The sequence below is a fragment of the Haemaphysalis longicornis genome, unplaced genomic scaffold, assembly GCF_048455015.1.
Source record: "Haemaphysalis longicornis isolate Haplotype H1 unplaced genomic scaffold, Haemaphysalis longicornis Haplotype H1 scaffold_12, whole genome shotgun sequence".
In the NCBI taxonomy this organism is placed as follows: domain Eukaryota; kingdom Metazoa; phylum Arthropoda; class Arachnida; order Ixodida; family Ixodidae; genus Haemaphysalis; species Haemaphysalis longicornis.
Genome location: NW_027526225.1, coordinates 98,956,604 through 98,982,635, shown reverse-complemented (window position 1 = coordinate 98,982,635; position 26,032 = coordinate 98,956,604). Strand labels below are relative to the sequence as shown.

The 26,032-nt window shown below is 46.8% G+C and overlaps 1 protein-coding gene across 3 annotated transcripts; it reads left to right on the top strand.

Annotated features, from left to right (window-relative positions):
- Window positions 1-775: 775 nt before the first annotated feature.
- On the top strand, window positions 776-25,670 carry LOC144163063 (uncharacterized). 3 transcript variants are annotated; one of them, XM_077693856.1, is made up of 11 exons: window positions 776-1,068; window positions 4,824-5,610; window positions 5,830-5,983; window positions 9,754-9,958; window positions 11,727-11,770; window positions 13,374-13,485; window positions 14,004-14,172; window positions 17,076-17,128; window positions 20,205-20,242; window positions 21,013-21,056; window positions 25,511-25,670. In XM_077693856.1, the coding sequence occupies exons 1-11, from the start codon at window positions 1,063-1,065 to the stop codon at window positions 25,531-25,533; spliced, it is 1,635 nt and encodes a 544-aa protein (XP_077549982.1). In that variant the 5' UTR covers window positions 776-1,062; the 3' UTR covers window positions 25,534-25,670. The 3 variants fall into 3 exon arrangements, with proteins under 3 accessions (XP_077549982.1, XP_077549984.1, XP_077549983.1); XM_077693857.1 differs by having other exon boundaries at window positions 777-1,068; window positions 17,076-17,104; XM_077693858.1 differs by lacking the exon at window positions 17,076-17,128.
- Window positions 25,671-26,032: the final 362 nt, after the last annotated feature.

Here is a 26,032-nt window from a genome sequence, read left to right as displayed (position 1 = left end):
ACAACGTCAAGTTTTTTTTTTTTTTTTTTTTTCCATGCTTGCGTCAGAGGGCTACTTGCTAAAGAGCACGCAGCTATTCTATGACGGAGCTCTACTTTTTCAGCATCAACGAAAACTGCTGCGGCTGTGGTTGGTGCTATGGTTAGCAGAGTAACTCTGATGGTTAGCCCATCCATCGTTAGCCATTCTAGTACACTATATAAACTCTACTGATACGGTCCCTAGGGTTATAGTGGCTATTCTAGGGTGGTGTAAGCAGATCCTGAAAGGCCTGAAAGTGCCTGAAGTCGTGCAGTTAAAAACTGAACAGGAATCAAAAATGTTACCTGAACAGGAATCAAAAATGCTTCGGCTACGGCCGGCTTTGTCGTATGCACGACAAGCATACGCTGGTCAACTTAACCTGACCTAACTACCAACACGCTGACTTAACTACCAGCTGACTTTTTGATTTGTTGCACTGCGTGAACTAGTTCTCGTTATCCATCGTTCGGTATTCGAAAAGAGGTGCGATGCAGACGACATCAAGAATTCCCGCAATTTCAATTTGTGTACGATGACGGAACCGACATTGAACTGGTTCAGAAGGTGCAGGCGAAAGAATTTCACCCATAGAACTCCAACCGCTCCTACTTACAGTGGCCATAGAAGGCTCTGAGCTGTTTTTTCTGTGCCTACACGTTTGCCCAGCGGCGCGATTTCTGTTTACAAACATGGCGGTTCAACAAGAGAAGCGCTGGTGAGGAGGAAACGATGAGAGAGAGAGAGAAACCAGGCTCTGTGCAAACTTTGCGAACTTTCGTCCTTTCGTCGGCGCTCTTCCTCTCGTCGCCACTCTCGTTGCCCTCTTCCAACAAGCCTCTCATTGCGTGTGCCGTCGCCGCTGCATGTTGACTTGTCATCGGTTTATTGCTCGCGTGGTCGACGGCACAATGTGGGCGGTGCGTTGTGATCGCGGCCTGAGCGACATTCGGGAACTGGCATAGTGAATCAGCGCGTCAGTTGGGACGGCGAAGTGGCTGTTCACGTGCGGGCTATCATCGACCGTGCATTTGTCCGCCTATGAAGGTGAGTTTATCATGAGTCACCTGTTCTCATGCGCGCACTTCGGCCCTTCCGCCTTGATTCGGCGTTATAGGTGTGCAAAACAGCGCTCTGAGCGTGGCATACGCAGTCAACATTTCTTCCTGCGTTCTTGATCTATTCTCGATCGCTATGGAGTTTGGGAGTTTATCTCTCACAAGCGTTTAATAACACCTTGTGACAACTTTTTATGTAACATGGGATTGTCGTCCCTATAGTTCACAGCTGAATCCTGGCTGCATGGATGGTTTCCTATCTTCTTTTTTCTTTTATTAGCGCTTCAGTTTCGAAGCAGTAAGCCGACTGTTGATCGGCGTTGAATTGAGCATTTTAATGGTTTCACTGTGAAAGTGTCATGCCTCCTTTGGGAAAGCCGTAGCTGGCACTTCTCGGGCGTAGGCGGCGGCCGGAAGCTTTCTCAATCGAGAAAGTGCGCCTTCACGTGCCGACGGCGCCCTTCCCCGAGCGACCGCCCGCTGATATAGTATGTATGTGTAACGCAGCCAAAGAGCAAAAATTAATTGCCTCCAGCCGAGCGAAGGCCGCCACGCCGGCGCTGTAAAAGCCGAACTGGTGGGGTGGGTGGCCGCTTAGTTCCCGTTCGAAGCCGGCCTGGACGCGCGCGGGACGGTCGGCAGTCGTCTTCCTCTTTCTGCGTCGTCGGGAGCGTTTATCGGCGGATGCCAAGCGGAAACTTGGGCGTCCGCAGCTTGCTTGCACATCCGTCAGCGCGGGTATTCCTTCTCTCTATATTCTTTCCATTCTTCGGCTGTAGCATATGCTTAATCATCGCGCTGCTCGCTTCGTCGCCTAATCGGCCCGTGCACCACTTCCCGAGGTGGCGGAGGGAACTCACTGCGCGAGTTTGGGAAGACGAGAATAAGCTGGAGCCACGGGAGGTCTGCGAAAAATAACTTCGCCCAGGAGCTAATGACGTGCGCTGGCTGTGCTGTGCCAACGGCACTGATCTAGAGTTAAAATCCCCGAAGGTGGTTTTGTTTAGGATTTCTGTCATTTGGTGAATTTGTACTGAACATCACCACAGTTTCTTTTCCTTTTCCACAACCATTTTCAAACCTTTCCCTCCTCCTGTGATGAGAAAATTGGAAACAAGTATCGGTAGATTACAGTGCCGTGAATACAAAATGCTACCGCCACCCCTTAAATTTACTTTTCAGCACTATGATTTGTCGTGTCTCAAATCGTACGAATGGGGAAATGGGATTTGTGGGGTTAGTGTAAGGAACAGTGAGGTAAGGACGTTAGAATGTAAAATAAGTGTGGCAACTTTTTCTGAACACAGACACAAATGCAGAACACCACCAAACAGACACCTTCACTACCACGAGTAGTAAACCGTGCTTCTGTTTAAATTTTGACCAGTTTCACCTCGCAGTACAAGTTCAACAGCAATTTACGTGGGTGAAGGCGACCTTGGTAGAATGCAAATCAGAGATAACCAGGATCAAACTGTCAGCTTTCCGGCCAACTACCAGAAGGGACCATAAAGGCAAAATTCAAGTTTGCTTCATTTGGTAATCTTGAATGTCAATAACAATCACACCCAATTCTGACAAAAGCACTAGGAAATTAAGGTATGTATGAAAGGAAGTAGCTGAGAGTGGCGCAGACACTTTGTGGCCCTCCCCTGTGACATCACTATAGTTTGCGTGATTGGCGGTTGCTGACCAGAGCCACCTCCAAGAGACCTGACTGTGCCGTTGTGGTGGCCGTTTAGTTCGGTTTGATTGGGCCACTTTACCGCCAGCTTTAATTTATTGCTATAGCTAGCGAAGCACTATTTTTCCTTCAACAAAAGCTGGGTTAAGTGCGACAAATGTGAGCGAGTAAAAACGAAAAGTAGTGCGGCCTTTATTTGTCACTTTAAAAGGGAGGCTACAAATGAAAGTGTTACTCAAAATCCACCAATCTCGTGGTCAGATTTCGAGGAAATGTAAATTGTTCACAAAGCACGCACAAACTTTGTCTTGAACATTTCCTTGCATAAGTTTTTGCTTATCATAGAACGACAGTGTTAATGTTCAAATAGGGCACTAAACTGACGAACACAAGTTGCTTCGCTTCTTGTTTGCGAGCTGGAACGAGGACCGTAAGGAATAAAAATTTGACGCGACATGCTGATGATGATAAAGTGCGACAACTGAACGCACCCTATTAACTGAAATGCTGCCGAGTTGGCAGGGGTTCCCGCACTACGTGGTACGAAGGGGCGCGACTCAATTGGATGCGATTAAGTTCCTTCCTGTGTGGGTTGCAGCAGCAGCCGTCGTCTTCCAACAACTGCGTTTCCTGTTTTGTTTTAAGGGGGAAGGATGTCTGACGTTTCGTCACTCGCCAACCGGGAACTCCTTGATGTACAGAGCGGGCACATATCCTGCCGGAACATATCCTGACGTATAGAGCGGGAACATATCTCAAAAACAATCAACACATTCACAGAAAAAATGTAAAGGAAAGGCGTAGCGTGCAACTGGTATGAAAAACGCCATTGACAAATGTCACCATGTTCACATCTATTGCATTCTTCAAGAATCAACGCCATCAAAGAATGTGATACGTGCAGTTACTCAGAGATGCATTATAAAGCCTGCTTCTTTCTGATGCAAACTTTTTGTCCTTTCTTGTAAGTGTTCTTGAGATGCAGCACACCAGGAGGTACTGCTCTGTAATATTTGAGTGTCTCGATCATTAGCAAAATGTGGGTACCTAATGTACGCAAATGACTATTGTATTTCTACTGGGTCCACTTGTCTGCACTTCCGAATTAGTGATTAGCTTTTTTTCTAAACATAGCCATGTTAACCCACCGAGGGGTTAATGCGACATCAGTGTTAGATATTAAGCAAGGCTGGTGTGGATTGGACTGCAGGTTGGGGCTTGTATAAAAACGCTCACCCATTGTTCTAGCAGGTCAGTTACTTCATTTTTAAATTATCGATTTATTTGACTTTTAGCATGGAATGAAAATTGTGACCAATTCGACAAGTGGTAGTGCCTTTGCGGCAGTTGCAGTAAAGACTCAAATCCCGTTGCCATTCTCATACTTAGATTTCTCGTCATTCAAAATTGCCTACCAATTTGGGGAATATGTGCTCTTGAGCCGTTATCATTGTCTCTGGAAAAGAATAAAAATTATGGCAAGAACATGCTCTGTTTTTTGTGGGGACTGTTTTATGTTTGCGAATTTGGCTACCAATTTAATTTCTGTCTGCTTGTGGGGATTATTAGCACAGATGCCGTTTGTTGTCATCTTTTGATCAAAGGCACAGTCATAGCCAATGCGAGCTGAAGTGTACGAGGGAAAGGGAGATGATACTAGCAGTGCGGCACAGCTGTTTGATCTTCGTACTGATACTCTGATAAAGCGCCCAAATTAGCGTGTGGGTCATTGCTACTACGGGTATGAGTTGCTTTTGTCTGCAATGAGGCAGAACTGTTCATGTGTGCACTTCCCAGGGTGATAAATTTCTAGATAACGAGTACTAAGCAGGTACGTCACGTAGACGGTGAAATTGGCTCCATTCGTGCAGCAGTGGCTGGGTCTCTCATTTGTCCGTTCAGTATTGGCTCCCATTGTTGCAGTTGGGTTGTTCGCTGATGTCGTTAAACGGTCGCTTCGTCTGGCATTGTTTCGGCGGCTTTTACCAATGGGCCAAGCTTCCAGCGACAGTTCAGCGCTGGCAGCTGGTGAAACGGTCCTTCATGTCTCGTGTTCCCAGGATGAGCCGGCGAGTCGGGCCCTGGAGTTGTCCACTCCGAGGGCCAACGTGCAGAACTTGCGCAATCTGTTCAGCGAGGATAAGTGCGCGCCTGCCACCGGTTCACGACCGCCCAGCCTCAAAAAGCCAAATGCCGCGGCCACTCCGGTGCGCATCCCTCGTCCCAGCCTCGCGCCCAAGCCCGCGAACAAGCCCGGTGGTCCGACGGACTCCCGGGAGGCTCCCGTGGCCAAGGATCCGCCGGCCGTCATCCCATGCCTGCCTCGGGTGGGGGCTGTGAGCGCCAAGAGGGCCTCCCTGGAGCGGATCAGTGCGGCGATTGCGCAGCAGGCGGCCATTGTGCATCAGGCGGCCATTGCGCAGCAGGCGGCTGAGCTGCGCTCCTTGCGGGGGGAGGTCGCGTCCCCCCCGGACAAGACTTCCCCGGAGGTGACCAACAACGGTGGCTGCAAGGAGCCGGTGTGCGTGTCGGACGAAGAGGACTACGAGACGCCCATCGCCCTGTCCTCCCAGCAGCCTGCCAGGAGGGCCAGCCCCGTGCCTCCTCCCACGTCCCCTCCCGAAGATCCCAAGGTCAAGGCCAAGCCTCGGCTGCCGGAGCCCCCTGCGTACGTGCCCCAGCAGCTGGTGCGGGGCCCTTCCCCGCTGGTGAACAAGCGGCCCTGCTGGCGCCGCTGGCCGCTCCCACCCACCACGTTACCTGCTCCTCCAAAGCCCACCAGGCCACCCGGAATGACGTGCCCGCTTTCTAGTCCTCTCCAGTCCCGCAACGGCACGCCACCGTCAGGTGGGTGCTCGCTAGCTGTTTCCGTCCTTGCGACGGCAACGTGCCTAGCGATTCTTAATGGCCTTTTTCCAGTCCCCATTGTTGGCTAAAATTCAAGGTCCAACACCCTTTAACAGAAACTGTGTTTGCCGAGTGTGAACTGGTTGCCGTGGCAACTGCCTCTCGCAGAGGGGCTTGGGTGTGTGCTGTAGCCATTGTTCCTCGCGTGTGGTGCTGCAGTGCCTGCCCGGAGCAACGGTGCCTCCCCCGTGGGTGTTCCCCTCCAGCCGCCTCCCCCTCCTCGCCCTGCGATGCCCAAACCCCCTCGGCTGCTGCCCGTGCCGCCTACAGAGGAGGACGACTCCGTGTACGAGGACACCTGCAGTTCTCCCATGTGCGTGCACCACTAGCTTTTTTTTTTTTAAAACATCGTTCAGCACGCTCGTGGTGAATGTAGCGGCTCAACATAAATTGGCCATTACTGTGGTCTCTAATGCAAGTGAATGTTTGTGGCCACGCTGGGACCGTGAATGTAAGCCAGATTGGTGATTACCTCAGTGCATGGACCAGGAATGTTTCACGAGGGGACATGTCGCTTACTTCGGTGACTAGCTAGCGCCTTACGTGCTATGAGAGCGCAGCAGGCCATTGGCAGTCTGTTGGGCAGAGGGGGGGGGGGCTATTTCCATTTTACTTAGAGGGACACTGAAGTGAATTTGTCAAGCTCCCGTTTTTGCTTGCACTGTGTAGACTGGCTCAAATTAACACACTATTCATCGTTTATCCGGTTGACAAATCGGTAATTATTTTACAAAGCGCGAAAGAAGAAAAACTACTATGCGCGGTTTGCGGCGGCCGCACCAACTAAAGGCTGTGACGTCAGGAGGGGGGGGCACCGTGATTGGACGATGCCCAAGGTTAGCAATCAAAAGTTTCGGTTTCGGTTTCGGTTCTGTAAAACAACATGCTTGACATCTGATGGCGTTGTTGGATGGGCATTCTCGATTTCTCAATTATCGCCGTACCGCGCTTCTGCCATGTTGTCGGCTGTCAAATGTCTAAGATAAACCTCCCAGGGCGGCTTGGAATCATAGAAATCACTAGACGAGGCCTACGCAGTGGATGAACGCCCTCCGCATCACCGCAGACTCTCAAATGCCATGCGCTTTTCCCACATATTCGGAGCTTGCCTCACTCATGTCTGTTCGTAAAAAGCTAGTTCGCACCAGGCCAAGGGTGTGCTGATTCAGGCCTGGGCCCACTGCCCGTAAGCAGTCGGTGCTTGTGGCAACAGCACGCCAACGAGAACTCGCTAGCGCGTCATTGTCAGTATGCGCGCGTTCTGCGATCTCGCTCGTGGAGCAGTGAACGTTACGGACCAAAAATGGTGAACTCAGTTCAGAAAACATCAACCGCATACGAAAAAATCAACTTACAAAAAAAAATACATGTACTCTCGGGGATTCGAACTTGCGACTTTCAAAACAAATGGACCTTTTTCCAGTAGCGATCTGCGCATGCGCGGGCTGCCGGTCCACCATTCTTGGCAGGCGCCTCGGGCAAAATAAACAAAAGGGTGCCCCTCAGTTCTCTGCTTAGGTTTTCTTTTTTCTCTCTCTCTTTAGCCACCTCGTGGTGGGTTCGTACGTGCACACAATAATAACTTTCTAAGAAAAGGGGCAAAGACGTTTGAGGCTGACCACGCTGCCATCACATGGCTGCCAGTGAGGGGGTAACGAAAATGGAAGGAGGAGGAGGAGGAATAAACTTTTATTCAGGCCCAATCTGACTCCGTGTGTGGAGGCAGACCAGTGGGGAGACTCCTTAGTCCAGGAGTCCCTGGCTCTGGCTGGCAGTCCGGGCCCGTCTCACCAGGTTAAGCTGGGAGCCGGGTTCAGAGCTGGACAGCTCGCCGCCCACTGTGAAGGGGAGGGGTGGGGATTGGGAGGGAGGTCGGGTGTGTGGGACCATTCATGGAAAAAAAAAAAAAAAAAAAAGAGAAAAGGGGCGCTTCGAACACTGCAGATTAGTCACGGAACGTGCGCCTGCTTTCATGACATTCATGTGAAAGGTAGGGGTGACGGGTGAATGCGGGAGAGACTTCACTTCCAGGATATTTTGTGCACGAGTTCTCCGAAAGCTTAACAATGTTGGGGGAGTGCCTTACTGCCATTTTTAGTTCGCCGTGGTGGCCGCCAGAGGGACCGGTACTGGAAAAAGGTCCATTCCAGCGCCTCAGATCGCTAGGCCACGAGCCGGCGCTGGCCGGGTAGGATATATAAGGTTTATAATGTATGACCAGTTTACACTTTTATTCATTTTAAGCATTTTAAGTACTTTATGTGACTATTTGTTGTACATCACTCCTGCAGTAAGTGTCCCCCAAACATCCACAATATCTCACGTCTAGCAATTGCATTGCTTTGACGCAAAAAAGCGTTTGCAGATGTGCGGTCGTGCTGCTGACCGCTGGGCTTGTTTACCCAGCGCAAAAAGTGCTTCCTGCTCCCTAGTTTTGCGTATACGGTAAAAGTTTCAGGTGATTTTATTTTCTTAGTACCTATATTGACTTCGCTGACTCTTCTCCCGCCTTCAATTGGCCTTAGATTTTCCTACTAGTGTAAAGTCAGCGAAGCGTCGCATGTGCACTTGTGCAGCGCTTGTGGGGAGCGACCCGGACTCTGAGTTTGACACAGTGTACAAACTAACAAAGTAAGGAAAGGCACATTCTTTCATTCACAAAGGTGTTGTGGCTTAGTTTCAATTGAGCGAGCGAATAGCGACGACCCGTCGGCGGCCGGCGGACGAAACACTGGGCCGACTGACTCGATCGGTAGGTCGGCTGGTCGGCGAACCGTGCAGTAGCGCAGCCATTTTCCAGCTCATCTCCTGCTGACGTCACACGAAAACGCCACAGAAAATGGGCGAGCGTAAAGAGATGAGGACAGCATTTTCGAATTGATTTTTCTACTAAATAAATTCGCGTAAACGCGGCCAGAGTGGTCGAAACAATGCCTACGGACTCCGAACTACAATTTGCGCTAGTAATCCCGCAATGTTTACAAATCACTTCAGTGTCCCTTTAAGGGAGTAGTGACACGAAATTTCAAAGCTGAGATAACTGTCTGAAATGCGTTCTTTTTATCAGGAGATATCTCCCAGCAAGTTTCAACAGTAACCGTTCAGCAGAACATATTTTAAAGCCATTTTAATCTCTGACCGCACGAGAGAGCCCAGAGCGGGCCAGCATGACGTCATTTGCTCCTTGCCCCAAACTGCCGATGTCGGGGCTCCCATAACGTAGCCGACACGCTCCTACGCCATTTGTACCACGTCACGGTTTTGGGGCTGACGTCGTACTGCTGCCACGGGCGCCCTCCTGTCATGGCGGCTGCTCGGCGCAAGTTTTGTAGAAACCGAAACTGACACGAATAAACTACACCGTACATGATTGTTTACACTGCAGTCGACCGTCTAATGTGCCATTCTGTTATTAGTGGGCTGGCAGGCACCCATAGCAGCGAAAAAAAGGTAACATGAAAATTTCATCTCAGTACTCCAAACCCCACAACCTTTTACGCATTTTCTTCCTGTACTTTTTCTGCACTTATGTCAGGCTCGTTTCCACTCGCACGCCCTTGTTTTACGGCTGTTTGCAGAAATTTGTCTTGGATCGAAATTGGCCAGTTAAAAAAAAAAAAAAAAGACATGTCCGTAGCCAAGTAGGACTTTCTACTGGGCTAGCTGGTTATTAATGCCAATAATAGGGAGTGCAAGAAAAAATTTGGACGGTGAACACAAACAGGACCAGTGCTAGCACTCGTCCCGTATTCGTTTTGTTCACCATTTGTTTTTGACTTTAACTTGAAAAATTATTTCCTTCCAAGTCAGCATACCTGCACCCAAGAGCTGTTAGCTACTATGTACACAAAGGCTAGGTTTCTTTGTCCATCGACACTACATGCAACACTCAACTCACTGTTTTCTGCTTTAGGGTGGTCAAAAATATGCTTTTCAGGATTAATGCATGCTGATGAACGTGTCGAGCCGAACTCGCTGCTTGTGATGTATTGCCATTTTGCCATGTGCCGGGGTTTGTGCGAGGGTGTGTGCCTCCCAAGCCAAGCCAAGCCAGGCCAAGTGTGAGCTGGGTGACTGTTGCAGCCCCGAGTACACGGAGGATGAGGAGCTGGGCCGTGGAGGCGGAGGCGGGGATGAGGAGGAGCTGTACGCAGACACCGAGGCGGCCGAGGAGGAGGAGAGGCCCCCTGCACTGCCCCCCTACCGCGGCACCCCCCCGGAACCCCCGCCACCCCGGTTGCCCACTCGGAAGGAGCAGCCGCCAGTGGCAGCAAACCCCGACGCCGAGGTAAAGGGGAGTGCCACGGGCACTTGCAAAGGGCCTAGCAGTGTCCTGCTGCTCAAAGTGGGAGGTATGCCTTGCCCTGCGGGTGACAATGTAGCTCTTGGTCTAAGTGGTCAGGCGTGCGTGTTCGAAACGTAGCGGTTGAAATTGATTGCTGCGCCACTTGGTAAGTCCCCCCGTAACCCCGTGCTACCTGCTATTTTGGGTAGGAAAAGAGGGAACAGGAGATATTGGCAGTGCGCTGCTAGTGTGGGGTCTGCGTTTTGAAAGGTGGAGACAGTTGCTGCTAGGCAGTATAAGCAATTGCATGTGTTAGCTCTTTTTCTGTCCCGAATACTACTCACAAGCCTGTAAATGCTTTGTGTGAAGTAACCCACCGGGGGGCTCAGTGCCAGGCTAAGGTGTTGTGCTGCTGAGCACGAGGATGCGGGTTCGGTTCCCGGCCGTGGCGGCCGCTTTTCTGATGGAGGCGAAAAGCTAAAACGCCCGTGTGTACGAGACTTTAGTGCGTGCTAAAGATGCTTAGGTAGGTGGTCAAAGTTTGTGCGGAGTCCTCCACTACGGCGCACCTCATCGCCTGCAATGCGTCGGTACGTTAAACCCTACAATCAGTCAAGATTTGTGTAAAGTATAAGTCATCCTTCGGTCGTCAAAGTGTCACCCACAAATGGGGGACCGCTGTTTCGGTAGCAGCCACAGTGCTTCCCACGTCCTTTCATCGTAAATGGAGGACAATTGCTGTGCAATTGGTAAACAGAAAAGCACCGTGTGGGAGGAAAGACACAGTCACTAAGAATTATTTCAGGTGGCTATGCAGACAAAATGCAAGTTTGGTTCAGTTAGGGAAAAAAGGGAATGGCCATGCGACCCACTAGCTAATTTCCCGCACTAGAACATATGACATTATGGGCAGCTGTGCTGGCAAAATCCAACGCAAATTAAACAGGGGTTATAAGCTTGCAGAACGAACTATTTGTGCTTCAATTCAGTGCATACTCTTTTTCTCTTTTTATAACAGTGAGAATGGTGGGGCAAACAATGGAAGATACGAACGCACACATCAAAGAAACACCAGTGCGTACTAAGTGCACTATTCACTATGCCGCTTATAGCGGCACAACCAATCTGGTGCGTTGAGCTTACGCTGGCCAACCGGTATAAGCGACATTGTCTTCTGTGACTCTGTTTGTCGAGCATACCCAGTGTTTCACGAAACGAGCACCATCAACCATAACGAACATTATCCAGGCAAAAATCCGGTCAAGAACAAAGATAGGGTGGACAGAGCCCCGAGCGCAATGGCCATCTAGGAGGACTGACAGCAAGCAAGGCGTTCCGCCATTTGCTGCAGCCCTAGTCCGCATACTTATGTTCGCTTCAGTACTTGCCCTGGATATGTCATCGCAGACGCCACAAAACACATGATTCAGTGGGATAATCAAAATGACGGCTTAAATTGTTTAATTTATCAGTGAATAAAGCATCGTTTGGCGCCGGACAGGTGCTGGGAGCACCATAAAACGCCAAATCTTTCAAATAAAACAATCTTGTATTTTGTCTGCATGGCCCTTTTAATTCTCAGCGAAACTCAAAATGTGTGTATACCCTATGAGAATGCAAGAGAAAAGCGTGTACAATTTCTTGGTGCACGTAGCAGTTGTGTCTAAACCCAGCAAAAATGCAGCGTAGGGTGCAACTGCCTTCGCGGTAAAGCAATGCCTGATTGGAAGCCTGCGTGACTGTGAGGTGCGTGCGATCTCTTCTGTTCCAGTTCGAAGAGCTTTATGAGGAGATGCCACCGGGTGACCAGAAGCCGTAAGTCACTCATTGCTACACTCCAGCATTGTGCTCTAAATGAACAATGTGTCGAAAAATTTTTACTGAGCTGAAAAGTGTTCTATAATTGGAACAACACGCTGATGGTGGAAGAAAACTAAAACCAGTGCATAGGAAGTCGATGGGGGCAAAGGAGAAAATAGCGGGCAAACACTTCGCGCATGGTCTTGTCTTCCACGTTGGGGGCGGAGAGGGATATGAGTAAACTGAGGATGTTTGAGTCATTTGAGATTTGTGGATTATGTCGGCTTGTTCAGTAAGTCCGGAGAAGGTGTGCAAAGAATGCTTCGGGAACTGCACTCGTAAAGCTCAGACACAGGGTTACAGATAAATGTGAATAAATGTGATAAATGTGAAAAGTGCTGCCTTTTAGCCTAGGCTATTACTAGAAGAGGGGGATAAATACGACTATCCTTGGACAAGTCGTCTCCACTGGTCTGAACTGTACGCAAAGGAACTGAAGCGCGGAACCGGTGCGGGCTTGTGTGCATTCAAAGAATACCCTGTCAAAAGAAGGCACACAGCCAATGTGTACTCTCAGTGATGACTTATGGTGGCAAAGACCTGGGGACTTGATGAGCAGCTAAAAAAAAAAACAAAAAAACTTAGATGAATGCATTGAGCCATGGAAAGGAGGCATGGAGTAATGCTTAGGTATACGAAATGAGCTAAGACTTGGGTAATAGACCTCAAGTTTAAGAGAAGGGAGTGGAGTTGGCTTGGGACATGTAATGCAGAGAACAGACAACCGGAGGGCCACCAGGAAAACAGCGTGGCTGCCCAGAGGTGGGACTAGGATGTGTAGGCGAAAACCGACAACTCGATGCAGGGATGAGATTAAGAAATTGGGTGGCAAATGGTAGTAAACTTGGACAATGCAGAAGGGGAAGAAATTTCAATCCATGGGAGAGGCCTTTCCCCTGCAGAGGGCGTAAAATGGAATGGTGGTGGTGGTGGTGTTGGTGTTGATAATGATGATGAGTGTAATATCCCTGTCACACAGGCACTTTCAATCGCGATTGAGTTTTTGAGCGAGCTCGGTGCACTGCTGCTGCTACACGGCCCGTTTCAATCGTGATCGAGATGTTGCACCGGTTGCACTTGTGTACACCAGATGGCACTAACAATATACTTGCGGCTGGCGTCTGGTAACTTTGTGCAGTTGTAGGTCTACGTAACCATGTAAATGTTACTGCACGTTTATTTGGGTCAAGTTATTTGACACAATTTGTGGCATTAGTTGAAGTTGTCCCCTTCTGTGCCATTACTGAGCGGGGATGAGAGTATCGCCGCTTTCGTTCGATCGCGCTTGAGAAACCAGGATTGAGTTCGAGCGGGATCGAGCTCGATCACGATTGAAACTGCCATGTAGCAGCGCCCGATCCGGATTGACTCAATCGCTATTGAAAGTGCCCGTGTGACAGGGGTATAAGGCCCAGATGTCGCCTGGCCTGTCTCAAGTGAAGCACTTTTGCTCCTCCTGGAAATCGTGGGACGGGCCAACCTCATCTTGTTGCTTCTTTGACGAGGCCGGTTCCTCGTTCTCTCTTTCTGCGCCTCTGATTGGGGTGCCTGTGTGCAGCATGGCCCCTCCGCTGCCCCCCCTGCCCCCTCCGAGCAGCAACCGGGCCCTGGGCAGCCTGTCCTGGAAGGGGGAACGGCGGGACTACGACCAGCTGGGCAAGAAGTTTGGGGTGAGCACCTCGCACCGGCCTGTCCCCGTTGTACTCACGTGATGGTAGCGAGAGCCTTATCCTAGAGTACAATGTGGGCGAGGTGGGACAAGATGCATCGGGATCGTATGACCCACTCCTCTCGCAAATGAGGTGGGAAGGATGAGTGGGACATCAATGAGGCTCATAAGAGGCAATACACAGGCCGCCTTTATTTGAGCAAGTAGAAGAATGAGCAAATGGGTGCATGCCTGCTCCTCATGAGCAACAGTGTTGTTTCAGTGCTTCTGCCAGTGCTGCTGAACAAGTAAAAAAAAATTGCATTTTGGAACTTGCTATGGGTTCCGAAACATTTTTCTTTTGACTCGGTCAGTGATAACATTTCAGGACGCTGCCGTCATCATCATTGACCACAGCTCTTGCTGTGGGCACTAGTAGACCACACATTTCGCTAGCACCTGCATTCAAGCGAGTGCTTCCCCTCTCTATCCGAGCTCCAAGAGCATTGTAAACTTGATCCCCGTTGTGATGCTGCCCAGTTGCCGGCCGGCTGGGAGCAGCGTCCACCCGTGGATGCGGGCCGTGCACGAGGCAACAGCAGCGGCAGTCTCAATAGCCTGGAGCTGCGGCAGGGGGAGCCCCTGTACGTGCTGCGCGTGGAAAACAACCCGCCGGGGAAGTGGCTCGTCCGCAACCGCCTGGGAGAAGGCAAGCACTCTTTCCCCCACCCCAGCGCGGCCTGTGGGTCTTTATATGTTTGTAGGCAACGAGTGGGAACTGTTGGCGCTTACTGCCAGAGTGCCTACTGTGGTTGCAGCCTTCAATGTTTTGACAGCAGTTGCTACTGATGCAAGTGGTCTGTGTGATATCGCTCTGCTGATAACCCACCTTTCGACGTACAGTGAGCGGAAACAAATGAACCGCGAAGAGGGAGCTATGAACCTGAAGACCCAGATTTTCAAGGTTTAGGTTCATGCAGTTCATACAGAGCATTTTGGTACGAATACTGCTGATGGATACGCATAATGAAGCTTCAGTGTAGATAGACGGGAAACATCCGCTGTCTATAGTTGCAACAATGTGTGCCATTCAGTTGATAAGTGAAAAGGAATCGAGACATTTGTGCGTGGCAGTTCATACTTCCCTGCTCTTGTTTCGTTTGTTGCTGGCTGTACGTTTGTGTGGAAACAAAAAAATAACTGGAATCTATGTTAAACATTTCATACAGTGCGGGTGTGTGTGCGTGTGTGAGTGCGTATGTATATGTATATGTATTTATATATATATATTAATATATATATATATATATATATATATATATATATATATATATATATATATATATATATATATATATATATATATATATATATATATATATATATATATATATATATATATATATATATATTTAGAGAGAGAGAGAGAGAGAGAGAGAGAGAGAGAGAGAGAGAGAGAGAGAGAGAGAGAGAGAGAGAGAGAGAGAGAGAAGGGAGACTGGATTTCATTTTCAGAAATAGACGAATGTATGGCCAGTCATGCGAAAGCATATTGGTATTAATACATTTCTAAAGGGGCCTTGCAGGCGCAACACAAATAAAAGATTGTCTCGTTAGAATAATACTGACACAACTTTTGCCACAAATATCGCTCAAATAAGGTATACAATTTTGAAAAAAGAGGATGGCCATGCAACAAACTCACTGGCTATTTCCCCGCTCTAGAACATATGACCTCATATGTACCGCTGTGCGATTGGCTGAGGCAGGGCTTATAAGCTTGCCGGACGAGCTATTTTCACTCAAGTGTAATGCATATTCATTTTACAGCAGTAAGAATGGTAGGGTGAAACAATGGAAGTTATGAGAGTGCATGTGTACTTAGAAGTGCCAGTGCGTACTGTTGTTGGTACTGCATGCATTATGCTTTTTTTGGCTGCACAGCAGTGCGGTGCTTTGGGGTTGTCTCAGACGACATTGGCCGATTAGCGTAAACGACATTGCCTAACGTGACCCTATTTGTCGAGCATGCCCCATAATTCACAAAACGATTACTACCTGCCGTTACAAAAACAAGCCAGGTGCTAATACAGTCAGAAACGAAGCAAAGCTGGACATCAGTTGTGCGCATGGTGGCACCATATAGGAGGATTGACGGTAAACAAGGCGTTCCGTAGTCCGCTGCAAACTAAACAGCATACTAACGTTCGTGGGAAGACCTGTCCTGGTTACATCATCGCAAACATCACAAAACCCACGATTTGGCGGGAAAAAAAATTTTACCTTAAATTGATTAATTTCCCAGTGAATAAAGCATCGTTCGCTGCCGGACAAACGCTGGGGGCACTATAAAACAGGAAATATTTCGAATAAAACGAACTTGTGTTTTGTCTGTGTGTCTCCTGATTTACATCTAACAAGATTCCCTTAGGTACACTTTTTGCAGCATGGTGCAAGAAGCACAAACACCAACTATTATGAGCGTTTGCAGTGCCTAACTTTGTGTTCTATTTCTTTTTTTTTTATATATAACCTTTTAGCACAATCTTTTCTCTGTGATAGTTCTTAGTGTGCGTATAGGGAATTCAAATTGTGGAGCTGTTTGTGCAAGATGTACAAACTGGTGTCAGAACTGGTGTTATCAACACCTACCGTATTTTCTGGTCTATAAGTCGCACTTTTGTATAAGTCGCACCCCCCTCAAAATGGCAGTTTTTCTGAAAAAGAAAAACGTATATAAGCCACACCGGTGTATAAGACGCACCGGTGTACAAAATGCACTTGTTAATAGAGGATCAGTTCGTTAGAAAGTGCTGCGAAGGTACAGTGCGCAATGTAGCGCACCCTTGTCTATAACACTGAGTTCAACTTGAACTGGTTACCTCTCAAAACTGCGGACTCAAACTTGTCACAAAAAACGTTGAGGTCAAAATATATGGTCTAGACTTCAGAATGACACAATAGTTTTCTTTAAATATTTTTCGGCCGAGGCAAGATAAGGCTATAAGTACGAAACCTGTGTTACAGACGAGGGTGTTGCCCTCTGTACATGGTTGCAGCGGCTGCCATCTCCGAACGCATCCCCCCGTAAGCAGTACTAGACACGTGCATCTATTGCCCAAAGTCTAGACAGAACTAACTTCTCAAAAATGGTTTATTGATACACGCAGATGGCATGTACTTACAGACTGCATTTAGGCAAAACTATTGAAGCCTTCTTCCTCCAATCGCTAACAAATATGTCATTTATTTAGACCATAGAGCTGTGTCTCTTAATGTGTGCTGACATCACGCAGCACCCAGGCACCTTTTCAAGCGCAAACCACGTGCGGCCGCTACATACCAAATCTATTTCATACATAAGACGCACCAACGAAAATTTCAGACAAAGACCGCGGCTTATACACCGGAAAATACGGTATTTTATTTGTATTTATTGCTGTGAATTTTTCTCCTCCTTTAATTAACAGGAGCCTTAAAAGGTGTCACAGAAACGATGCTCATTGCAAGGACTGTTTACCTTGGCTTCATTTTGTGGCGCTTGCGACATGTTTGGGCAGCAGAAAGCCTCAGCCTGACATGTTTTGCGCATCTCTCTCTCTCCTTTTGCAGTGGGCTATGCTGACCTGGCTAACATAGAGGTAGATGCCGAATCCATCAAATTCGTAAGCTCCATCCCTGCTTGCTTGGCAGTGCGGTCTCCTGTGCCGCAGTAGTCGCTTGCCTAACCTCCGTCTAGCGGTCTGTCTCAAGGAAGCAGTAATTTCAGCAAAAGTATCAGCGGCGGCTTTTGTTGCATGGGGGGGGGGAATGATTGCCTTCTACACATTCTTTGACTTCTCCGTCAAAGTTGCGGTGCGCAGGCAATTTCGAAAAAATGGGAGCCTAAGTAAAAGAGGCCGGGGCCAAATACTTATGCTTGCACTTCATGCCAGAGGTTATACAGCCAAAAAAAAAAAAAAAAAAAAAAAACAGGCTTTACTCAGATACTGACGCTTATCACCTTTGCCCTGTTCTCTGTATAAACGTCTAAAAAACTGGAAAATTCTGTGGCTTTTGCATGAACATACGTGGTATATGAGACATTAACAAGATTTTCCCAAGCGAGGGAGAGGTGCTAACCAAAGTACTGGCTTATTTCAGGTAATTTGAGCTGCAATGTAGGTGGACATTCCCCTCTGGAGCACTTTAGCAGTTGGCAAAGTCTGTTTAGGTGATTTTTGTATCTTTGTTCAATTCAACGCTTGCCACGGGGTGCACCCCGTTTTCAGGTATCTGTTTTGTGCAACTGAAGCCCACGTGTGGCTTTTACCAAAACCACATGTGATGGCGTGGACAAAGGCTTTTCGTTTACCGTATTTACTCGAATCTAACGCGCACCTTTTTTCCAAAAAAAAAGGTCCCAAAATCACATGCGCGTTACAGTCGAGTACGACTCAAAACTGCGGCGCCGTATCGCCATCGACGTTTCAAGATGGCTGCTTGACTACTGAACGCGTAGCCAGCGCTTCGTAGTCAGCGCATGTTTGCCTCTGTTGCCTGTGTAGTCTTTTTTTGCGTTCCTCTGTTCTTCCCGCCATGGAATTTCCCACTGCGAAGACACGGCGGGTTCACCACAATGTTGTGTTTAAGAAGAAAGTAATCTCGTGCTCAGAAAGCGATGGAAATCTGGCCGCGTCATGTATGTTCAGTGTTCCGGACACTTGTGTGCGGGACTGGCGCAAAAAGAAGGAGAGAATTTTCGCAAGCAAGGCAATATGGAAAGGGTTCAGCGGACCAAAGAGGGGGCGATATTCCCAAATAGAAGACCCGCTGGCGGAGTACATGCAGCAGCAGCAAGTGGCTCAGAGAACCGTAACGACAGAGCCGTCGATGCCCCGGGCCGTCAACGTGGTGACTGTCTTGCCAGCAATAACCGGCACATTTCATTTCGTGCCACCTTTGGAATAAACCTTGATTGTTCCAAGTGAGAAAAAGTTGCATTTTTGTTTTAAATAATAAAAGTCTAGTGCACGTTACAATCGAGGACATGGCATATTTTTCTTCTTCGGACTGCGAAAAATGGGTGCGCGTTACAATCGAGGGCACGTTAGATTCGAGTAAATACGTTATACATTGGTTGAATATGAGCGGAAAGTAGTGAAGTTGGTATTCACTGTGACGGTGGCTGCATTTGCCTCGACTAGGGAAACCGAGCGCCTTTTTGCAGCAGCTACAACCCACGTGCCGGCAAAACCTAGTGAGCCCACTCCCTGCGTTCTGGTTCGCATCACCAGTGTGGCTTGTTTTTACGAAAGCTGGCTACAACCCACGTGCCGGCAAAGCCTAGTAAGCCCACTCCCTGCGTTCTGGTTCGCATCACCAGTGTGGTTTCCTTTTACAAAGCTGGCAAACTGACTTTGGAGCCTAAACGGGATTGGAGAGGAGTCTGTGATTAGAGTGAGTCCCCTGTGTTGCCCGACGTAGGCGCTTGCCCCCCCTGCCCCTGCAGCAGCCAGCTCGGAGAGGAGCCGTCCTTACCGCTGGCTCGCCAAATTGACCTCCTGTGTTGGGCAAGTCGGGTCCACGCTGTTGTTGTCCTCCTCATCTGTCTGGCCCCCGCTTTGCTCCTCGCGTCGTGGCTGGCCCTGCCCATTGCTGCTACTGCAAGGCTGCTTGTTCTCTAGCGCAGTGTGTCTTGGACGGGCATGCGCACATGCGAGAGGGTCTACGGCATGGTTTACACTGAGGGCAGTAAACGTGCCCCCGTCTGGCACAATGTGCAGTGCTGTAGCCTTCAAATTGCCTGGACAAGGCAGTGTTTCAGTTACTCCACGAACTTTTGGTTCTGCCACAAGCGGGTTCTGTTTTCAGTGCTTCCTGTTGTGCAGTGAAAGCGATGAAAATGTTGGCTGCTTCTATTGCCGTACGCATGTGGCTGTCGTATGGCGTGAGCGGCATGTTGGCGCACCTTTTGTTCATGTTTAAATGATGGAAAGATCCAGTTGGTGTACGTGTGCACAGGTGACCAGTGAAGAGCATTGATAGAGTACACAGAGGCCAGAGGGATGCAAACTTCGAGTGTACCTCTTGTCCCTTTTTTTCCGGTCTTGTAATTGCACTCAAGTTCACGCAATTCCAAACACTCCTGAAAGGGGCCGTGAGTATGATAAGCAAGAAAAGTAAATAAATAAAGTTGTTGCTTTATTAATACTATTGTAAGTTCTGGGGGTAGTTTACACTACAAATTCCCATGCAAGAAATTCTCAAGATACAATCACTACAGAAGTTCAAGCTCACTGAAAATACATTTCCATTTTGGTAGTGGTGTGAGGTGAAAGTTTGCACTCGAAAAATATGCCGATTCTCCTATAGCTGTGCTAAATAGAATGAGCCATTCAGCCCTGTAGTATTTGTACAGGAGATTTTACTCTGAATCTTTGGTTCAGGTCCCAACAGGTTAAATGTTTTCCTTGCAGCCAGTAAAAACTAACGTTTTTTTCAAAGTATCTGCTCAAGGTACGATGTTGTGATGCAGCGTTTAATTGTGGTAAAATACCTCCAGGCGCGAAGTTTTTACACGAGTGAGGTACACTTATTCAAAAGCTTGGAAAGTGCACTGGGTTTGCTCTTGACTGCGCATAGTTTGGCTTCTGCCGTTTCGCCCTTTGCTTGTCATCTCCCCACATGCTGCAAAAGCTTTTGTGGTGCACTAAGGCCATGGTGCATAATATGCTTGTCTCCGTGTTTTCTTTTATTTAGATTATGACATCACACAGGAGTCCTTGCACGATCTCAAAGTGAGTATCAGCTTTCTTCTCTCTTTAAGGGACGATCAAGACAAAAAAGAACTTTGCTCAATTCAAAATAGGCATGGTGGAATAACAATGTATCAAGCTTAATGCAAGCTTCATTTGATTAAGTGTAGATAATATAGGGAACCTCAAGGCATTTCCTGTACTCGCTGATTGATGCCTTGTGCGGACTGGCTGGTACTCTTAAAAGCAAGCAAAAATTGAAAGGTTGAGCCAAGGACATTGTGCCAGCTCTCTGTGGCTAGTCTAAAAAAAAGTGGTAGAAAAGCATTGCTCACTCTAGTCAAGCTGTGTGCTGTGAGAATCAAAGGAAATACTGAGGGTTCAGTTGGGCCCAAGTTATGGCCAAAGTATGAACTTGAGTTTGAGGTTGATGATCTGAAGTGCGCACAGGACCTATGGTCATGCATTTACTGAATGAAACAATCTACTAGATTTAGCAGGTTTAAATAAAGCCTGAGTTCTGCTTTTTTCCTGACTCTATCCTTTTGCATATAGCCAATAAACTGACTGCATTGATTTCATCTACTGTGCCAAGTATGTTACAAGACATTTTCACACATCATTAGGATTCTTAGTTTTTAAATTGCCCCCTTTTTAGGTGTGGAATGCTCCGTAGTGGAAACACTCTTTCCCACTAAATAGAATTGTAGTAAGCAATCTTTCAAATTGGCGTGTAGTCTTCGTGTTCCTGCAACACCAGGGGCGACATTATTTCTTCCGGCCTTCCGCGGCTGGTCTCTTACTTTTTGTAGGAAGCAACAACAAAGCCCGGTGCAGAATGACGACGACGACGAAGGTATGCTCGACCCTTGATGTCCCAGTGCTGGTATTTTTCACAAGCCTGGCTTGGGCTTGGACTATGGGTTCCTCAAGCCTGTCGTGGCAGCCCTAGATGGGTGTTTAACAAAACTTGTTGCGGGGCTAGTTGGTTCACGATTCTTAAAAGTATGCTTAGCGCAAAAAACCGAAGACAGTACACTTGGAAGCTTTTTATATCAAGGAAAAAGGCGATAAGTGTATCAGTGATACGTCTGTGGTCCTGTTTAACTCTGAGAAATCTTTTTTTGAGCATTTCGGCAATTGACACATATGCGTACTTGTGATACTCTTACTGTGGCGCATGCTGTACATGCTCCAGTTGTTTCTATATTTACCGGCTCCAGCGTTAAGTTAAGTTGAAGTTAGCACCGGTCCCGTCTCCTTTCTTTTGCACTGTCTGGTTTTTGCGCTAAACATATTTTTAAGATGGGTGTGTTTCTGCAGAGACAGTCATCGCACAGACATGACATTTTTCCCTCATAATCGTGCATAAATACTAGAAAGCGTTTGCATATTGGGATAGACTTGAGTCATGCAGGTGATTTTCGGGCTTAAATTACGAGTGGTGCCTCGCGACAAAATTTTTGCTGTGTATAAATCTCGGCAAGTTAAAAGACCAGCGGGATAAGGCCTGGGCCACGCATATTACTATTTAGGCATGCGTGGCATAAGAATACAAAACCTTTCATTGCAAACTGATAGAATTTTTTCAAGTACAAGGAATTTCGGTTTATGGTGCAGGACTTTATATGGGACTAAACATTTTCTTTTTAAAGGGACAGACAACCGATTTTTGTCGAGTATATATTCTCTATCCCAAATGGAAGGGCATCACTTGAAGCACCTTGACGTGAAACGGTTTTGCTGCTAACGCCCTAGAACTTTTTAAATCGAAATTTTTAGATCTACGAGCCGTATGTGTCCCTCCCAAAAATAATGCTGGCAACCATGACATAGAGTAGCTCGGCAACATACTTTTGTCTGTATGCGAAATGAAAAACGATATTTAAAATCTTGTCCCCAGCTAAAAAAGTTTGAATCGCAGGCTTTCCTGTTCCTTTATGTGTTTTTTTAATGCAATGGTCTATTTTGAACGAATGCGCCATCTGTTGAGATAGACGATAGGTAGAATCTGGCTTCACGTTGTGGAGGTGGGAAGTTCAATTCTCCCCGGGCGCGGCGGTTTTTTTTTTTTTTTTTTTTTTAAGCTGCTGTTGGAGTAAGTAGAAATTGAAATCAAATATTTTGGCAGAAAAAACGCCCCTGACTCGGGCAGAATCGTCAAAGCTCCTTCGCTGGGTCTGTTCACTGAACGCTGCTGTTGATTCTGGGCATGGAGGCTCAGTACACTGAGAGCCACCCAGCGATGGCGGGCAACGTGTCTAAAAATTTTAAAATAATGTTTAGAAATACATATACAATAGAACCTTGTACAAATACTTTTGTTAAAAGGTTTTCAATGTGTAAATAAACGTTTCAGCAGTTCCAGTAGCTGCTAGGTTTGCAGGTCATGTGACAGGGACACATGTTGAAGTGTCAAGTTTCGACACTACGAACCGCCACCCTTCCGATTTCAGGAAGTTTGCTGCCAAATTAAAATTATTTCCAATTTGTTTAAAAATTGCGTGTGGTTACCGGGCTATATAAAACGCTGGCTTTCTTATGAGCTAAAGAACATACACGCGACAAAAAACGGTTGTCTGTCCCCTTAAGGCTTTTGGGGAAAAACTTTGGGAGGCCGGACTTTTCTTACCAGTTCATGTTTTTGTACTCGTGCTTATAAGCATTTAGGCATGTGCAAATAGTGATTCGCATGAGCTGATGATTTGCACAGGATCTGGAAAATTCGCAAAAGAAAAAAATGAAGACTTTTTTAGGCAGGCCTAGACTTGCTTTTCGTAGGAGTTGCACCCCAAATATGCATCATTCTTTAGGGAAAGAAAGCAGTCAACGATACGTTACTGTCATTACGTTCATTCCTGTACACTATTCGTTGCTGTCGAATACTACGTCAAAAATTTAATGTTCTAAGGTTTTAAAAAAGGGTGGTCAGCTTCAGGTAACATTTTGACAAAATTGCTAAAAAAATGGATGTATTGTCAAAATGTCACTGAAATTTTCATTGAAGAAACTACCGAAAAGCATATTATTTGATCAAACATTTAAAGAAAGGAGATTATTATTTGCCTATGCCTGTTTAGGCAGCGCGTAAAAGGCTGAAACAAAATGGTTAGAAAGGTGATATGTGTTCCATAAAAAACAGGGAAGTTTAAAAGATGTGATATATGCAAAACAGTCCGTGTGGACGAATGAACAGGTGGTCACACGCACACAGACAGAAACACATACAGACAGAGAGAGACGAAAAGACAGGGAAGAGAGTGTAAAATGATGGTTCCCTACAGAGTGTATGTTGTAAGAGGGATACGTCATTTAATTAACACACAGCGCAGAGAAAGGTGTCCCGCAGTTGATATGCCAGAAGTGAAATCAAATGAACGCATACGGGTGCTTTTGTGGGAAACGTGCTGTTGAAGCGCTGCCTGTAATAGTTTCATCGGGACCGCTTGATGCGACAGTGACGTCCGTGATGAATGGGCCATTGTTCCTGAGCTTGTGACGGGGCATTCGTGACGGATGGGGCTTTGTGTGTCTCCATGAAGGAGTAGGCGTGGGCCTATGGAAGCCATTGACATTTACAATTTTGTTGCGTTGACGCACAGGCGGTGTTGGTGCAGCATAACCTTTCTCTGCGATGTGCAATATTGTTTACGGGTAGTGCATTTAAGCTTTTTGTGAAGCTCGATCCTTACTTTTATTTCGTTTGTTCTTCTAAGGTTGCGGAGAGTCCTAATACAGACGCCTAAACACTTTGTAGGTCAATACGGAGGATTTTACACACCACTGATTTTGAGTAACTTGTGCAAAGCGGGAACATGGTTTCCTGCTTCCTAAACTGGGGCCTTTGCATTGCTGCCGATTGTAAAGGGGCACCATTTGCATTACTCATTCTATTAACACTGTTTTGCCTATTGTTCCTCCAAAAATGACTAATTATCTGTACTTATCTTGGTAACGAATTGATTGACTCAAAAAAACAATGGCATATTTGAAATCAGTGTGGAAAAAGCAGCAAGACTGACAAGTTACGCAGAGTTTACTTAACAAATATAAAAGGAATTGTTTTAAGAGCCATGACCCCCCTTAAACTGGTCTGTTATATCCGAATGTATGTTGTAATAGAATCCACAATAAAGGAAGTTTAATCAAGGGCACAGATAGGAAAACCAACTGAGCATTGCTAATTGGTAATTTCCATCCAAATATCTGTTGTAACGAGATTGCGGTGTAGTGTGCGAAAAGAAGCACGTCAGACCTGCGAAAGGGAGCAGGAATTGTCTAGTGTGCATTTAGCGGCACATTGTAGGTCGCATGAACATTGGTCGTGTCTTTGTGGAATCAAGATATTAGGCAGAAACAAGGACTGGCCTGTGTGAGGTGGGGGAAACCATGTCCGTTACAAAGCTAGGGCAAGCAGGCGTTAGTAATAGCACGTTTATTTCACAAGGGAAGTTAAACTCTGAGAAATAATCATGAGAAAGAAGGGGGGAAGGGGGATGATGCTTTGCTGCGCATGGCACTCAGAGTGTAAAAATGTGTCTTTTCACTGGAGAATAAATTTACTTACCGTTCCATTCTGCATTTTCTTCTTACATCTGTCTTTATTTGCACTATGCTACGTCTTTCAATTCACGACCTTGTCTTTAGAGGAATGGTGTATGGTGTGCAGTGAAATTGGAGTTTATCTCGGGAAATTGTGAGTGGTAGGACTTTTTGGCAATAATGCATTCAAAAAAGGATTGGCATTGGTGTCTTTATCCGTGCGCAGAACTTTTCATCATCACAGAAGGCAGTTTGTAGAAAGCTTTTGTTTTTGGATCCATGTATAGTTTGGCTGAAATAAAATGTGAACTTGAAAATATGAAGCACAGTGTATAAATAAACTTGGGCATTGTGGTGTATAAATTCGCAGAACAACACTGTTATTTACCCATCATGAACAAAACATCTTCAATTCGTATGTTCATGCTTCATCTTTGTGGCACCTCTCTGTACAAGCAGATCATGTAACACTACATGAAAGTGAATATCAAAGCTTGGTGCAGCTACCGATTTATTTTATTATTAAATAAATGAGAATTGTTTCGCAAAAGTGAACAGTACTTCTTCGTGCAAATGCCTTTGTGGATTTTTCTCATAAATTCTGTTGCAGACTAGAAATGTTCATAGTACGAATGTTCATAGTGTTGTTCATAGAAATGTTCATAGGGTTGACTGTCTCTACAGAACAAACTCTGTCTTTAACAAAACTGTCTTTAAGTGATTATAGTGCTCAGTTCTGTTTAAGAAGTCCTCCATTGTCCTTTGCAGCCATTTACGAAGAAACCATCTAGGCAGCAGCCATGGCCTGTTTTGGTTGGGATCATCTTGCCTAGAAGACATCACAGAGTTTGACCACATCAGTGTGAATGTTGACTTGATACGTGCCTTGCCCATATCAGAGTATAAAAGCTGTTTTTTTAAAAGTTTCGTCTGGACTTCGACCTCATTATTGCCTGCGCAAGCCTTTCTCATACTGCTATCATACTTGCATCTCCAGTTTGTGTGGAATACGGTCTGACGAACAGTCACTCAGTTCAACCTATGGCAAAGGAACATCATCGTACACAATGTGGAAAGTTCCCGTTGTGATATTTTTAAGCAGCTCCTTTGCGAATCAAACCAGTTTACAAAGTTAGTCTCGCCGAAGATCCATGGAGAGCCTCACTCGAAAACTTATTAGTAATTGAAATGTCTCTTTGTGCTCGTATATTTTTTCAAGGCAGTTGGTTTGTGTAAACAAGAAACATTATGCTAATGCTGACCTGTTTTCTGGCTTTTGTACACATAGCT

Excerpts from the sequence above, each read along its gene's own strand:
- LOC144163063 (XM_077693856.1), top strand. Across the intron at positions 14,173-17,075 it reads CCGCAACCGCCTGGGAGAAG|TGGGCTATGCTGACCTGGCT; the intron begins GCAAGCACTCTT and ends CTCCTTTTGCAG. Across the intron at positions 17,129-20,204 it reads ATGCCGAATCCATCAAATTC|ATTATGACATCACACAGGAG; the intron begins GTAAGCTCCATC and ends TCTTTTATTTAG.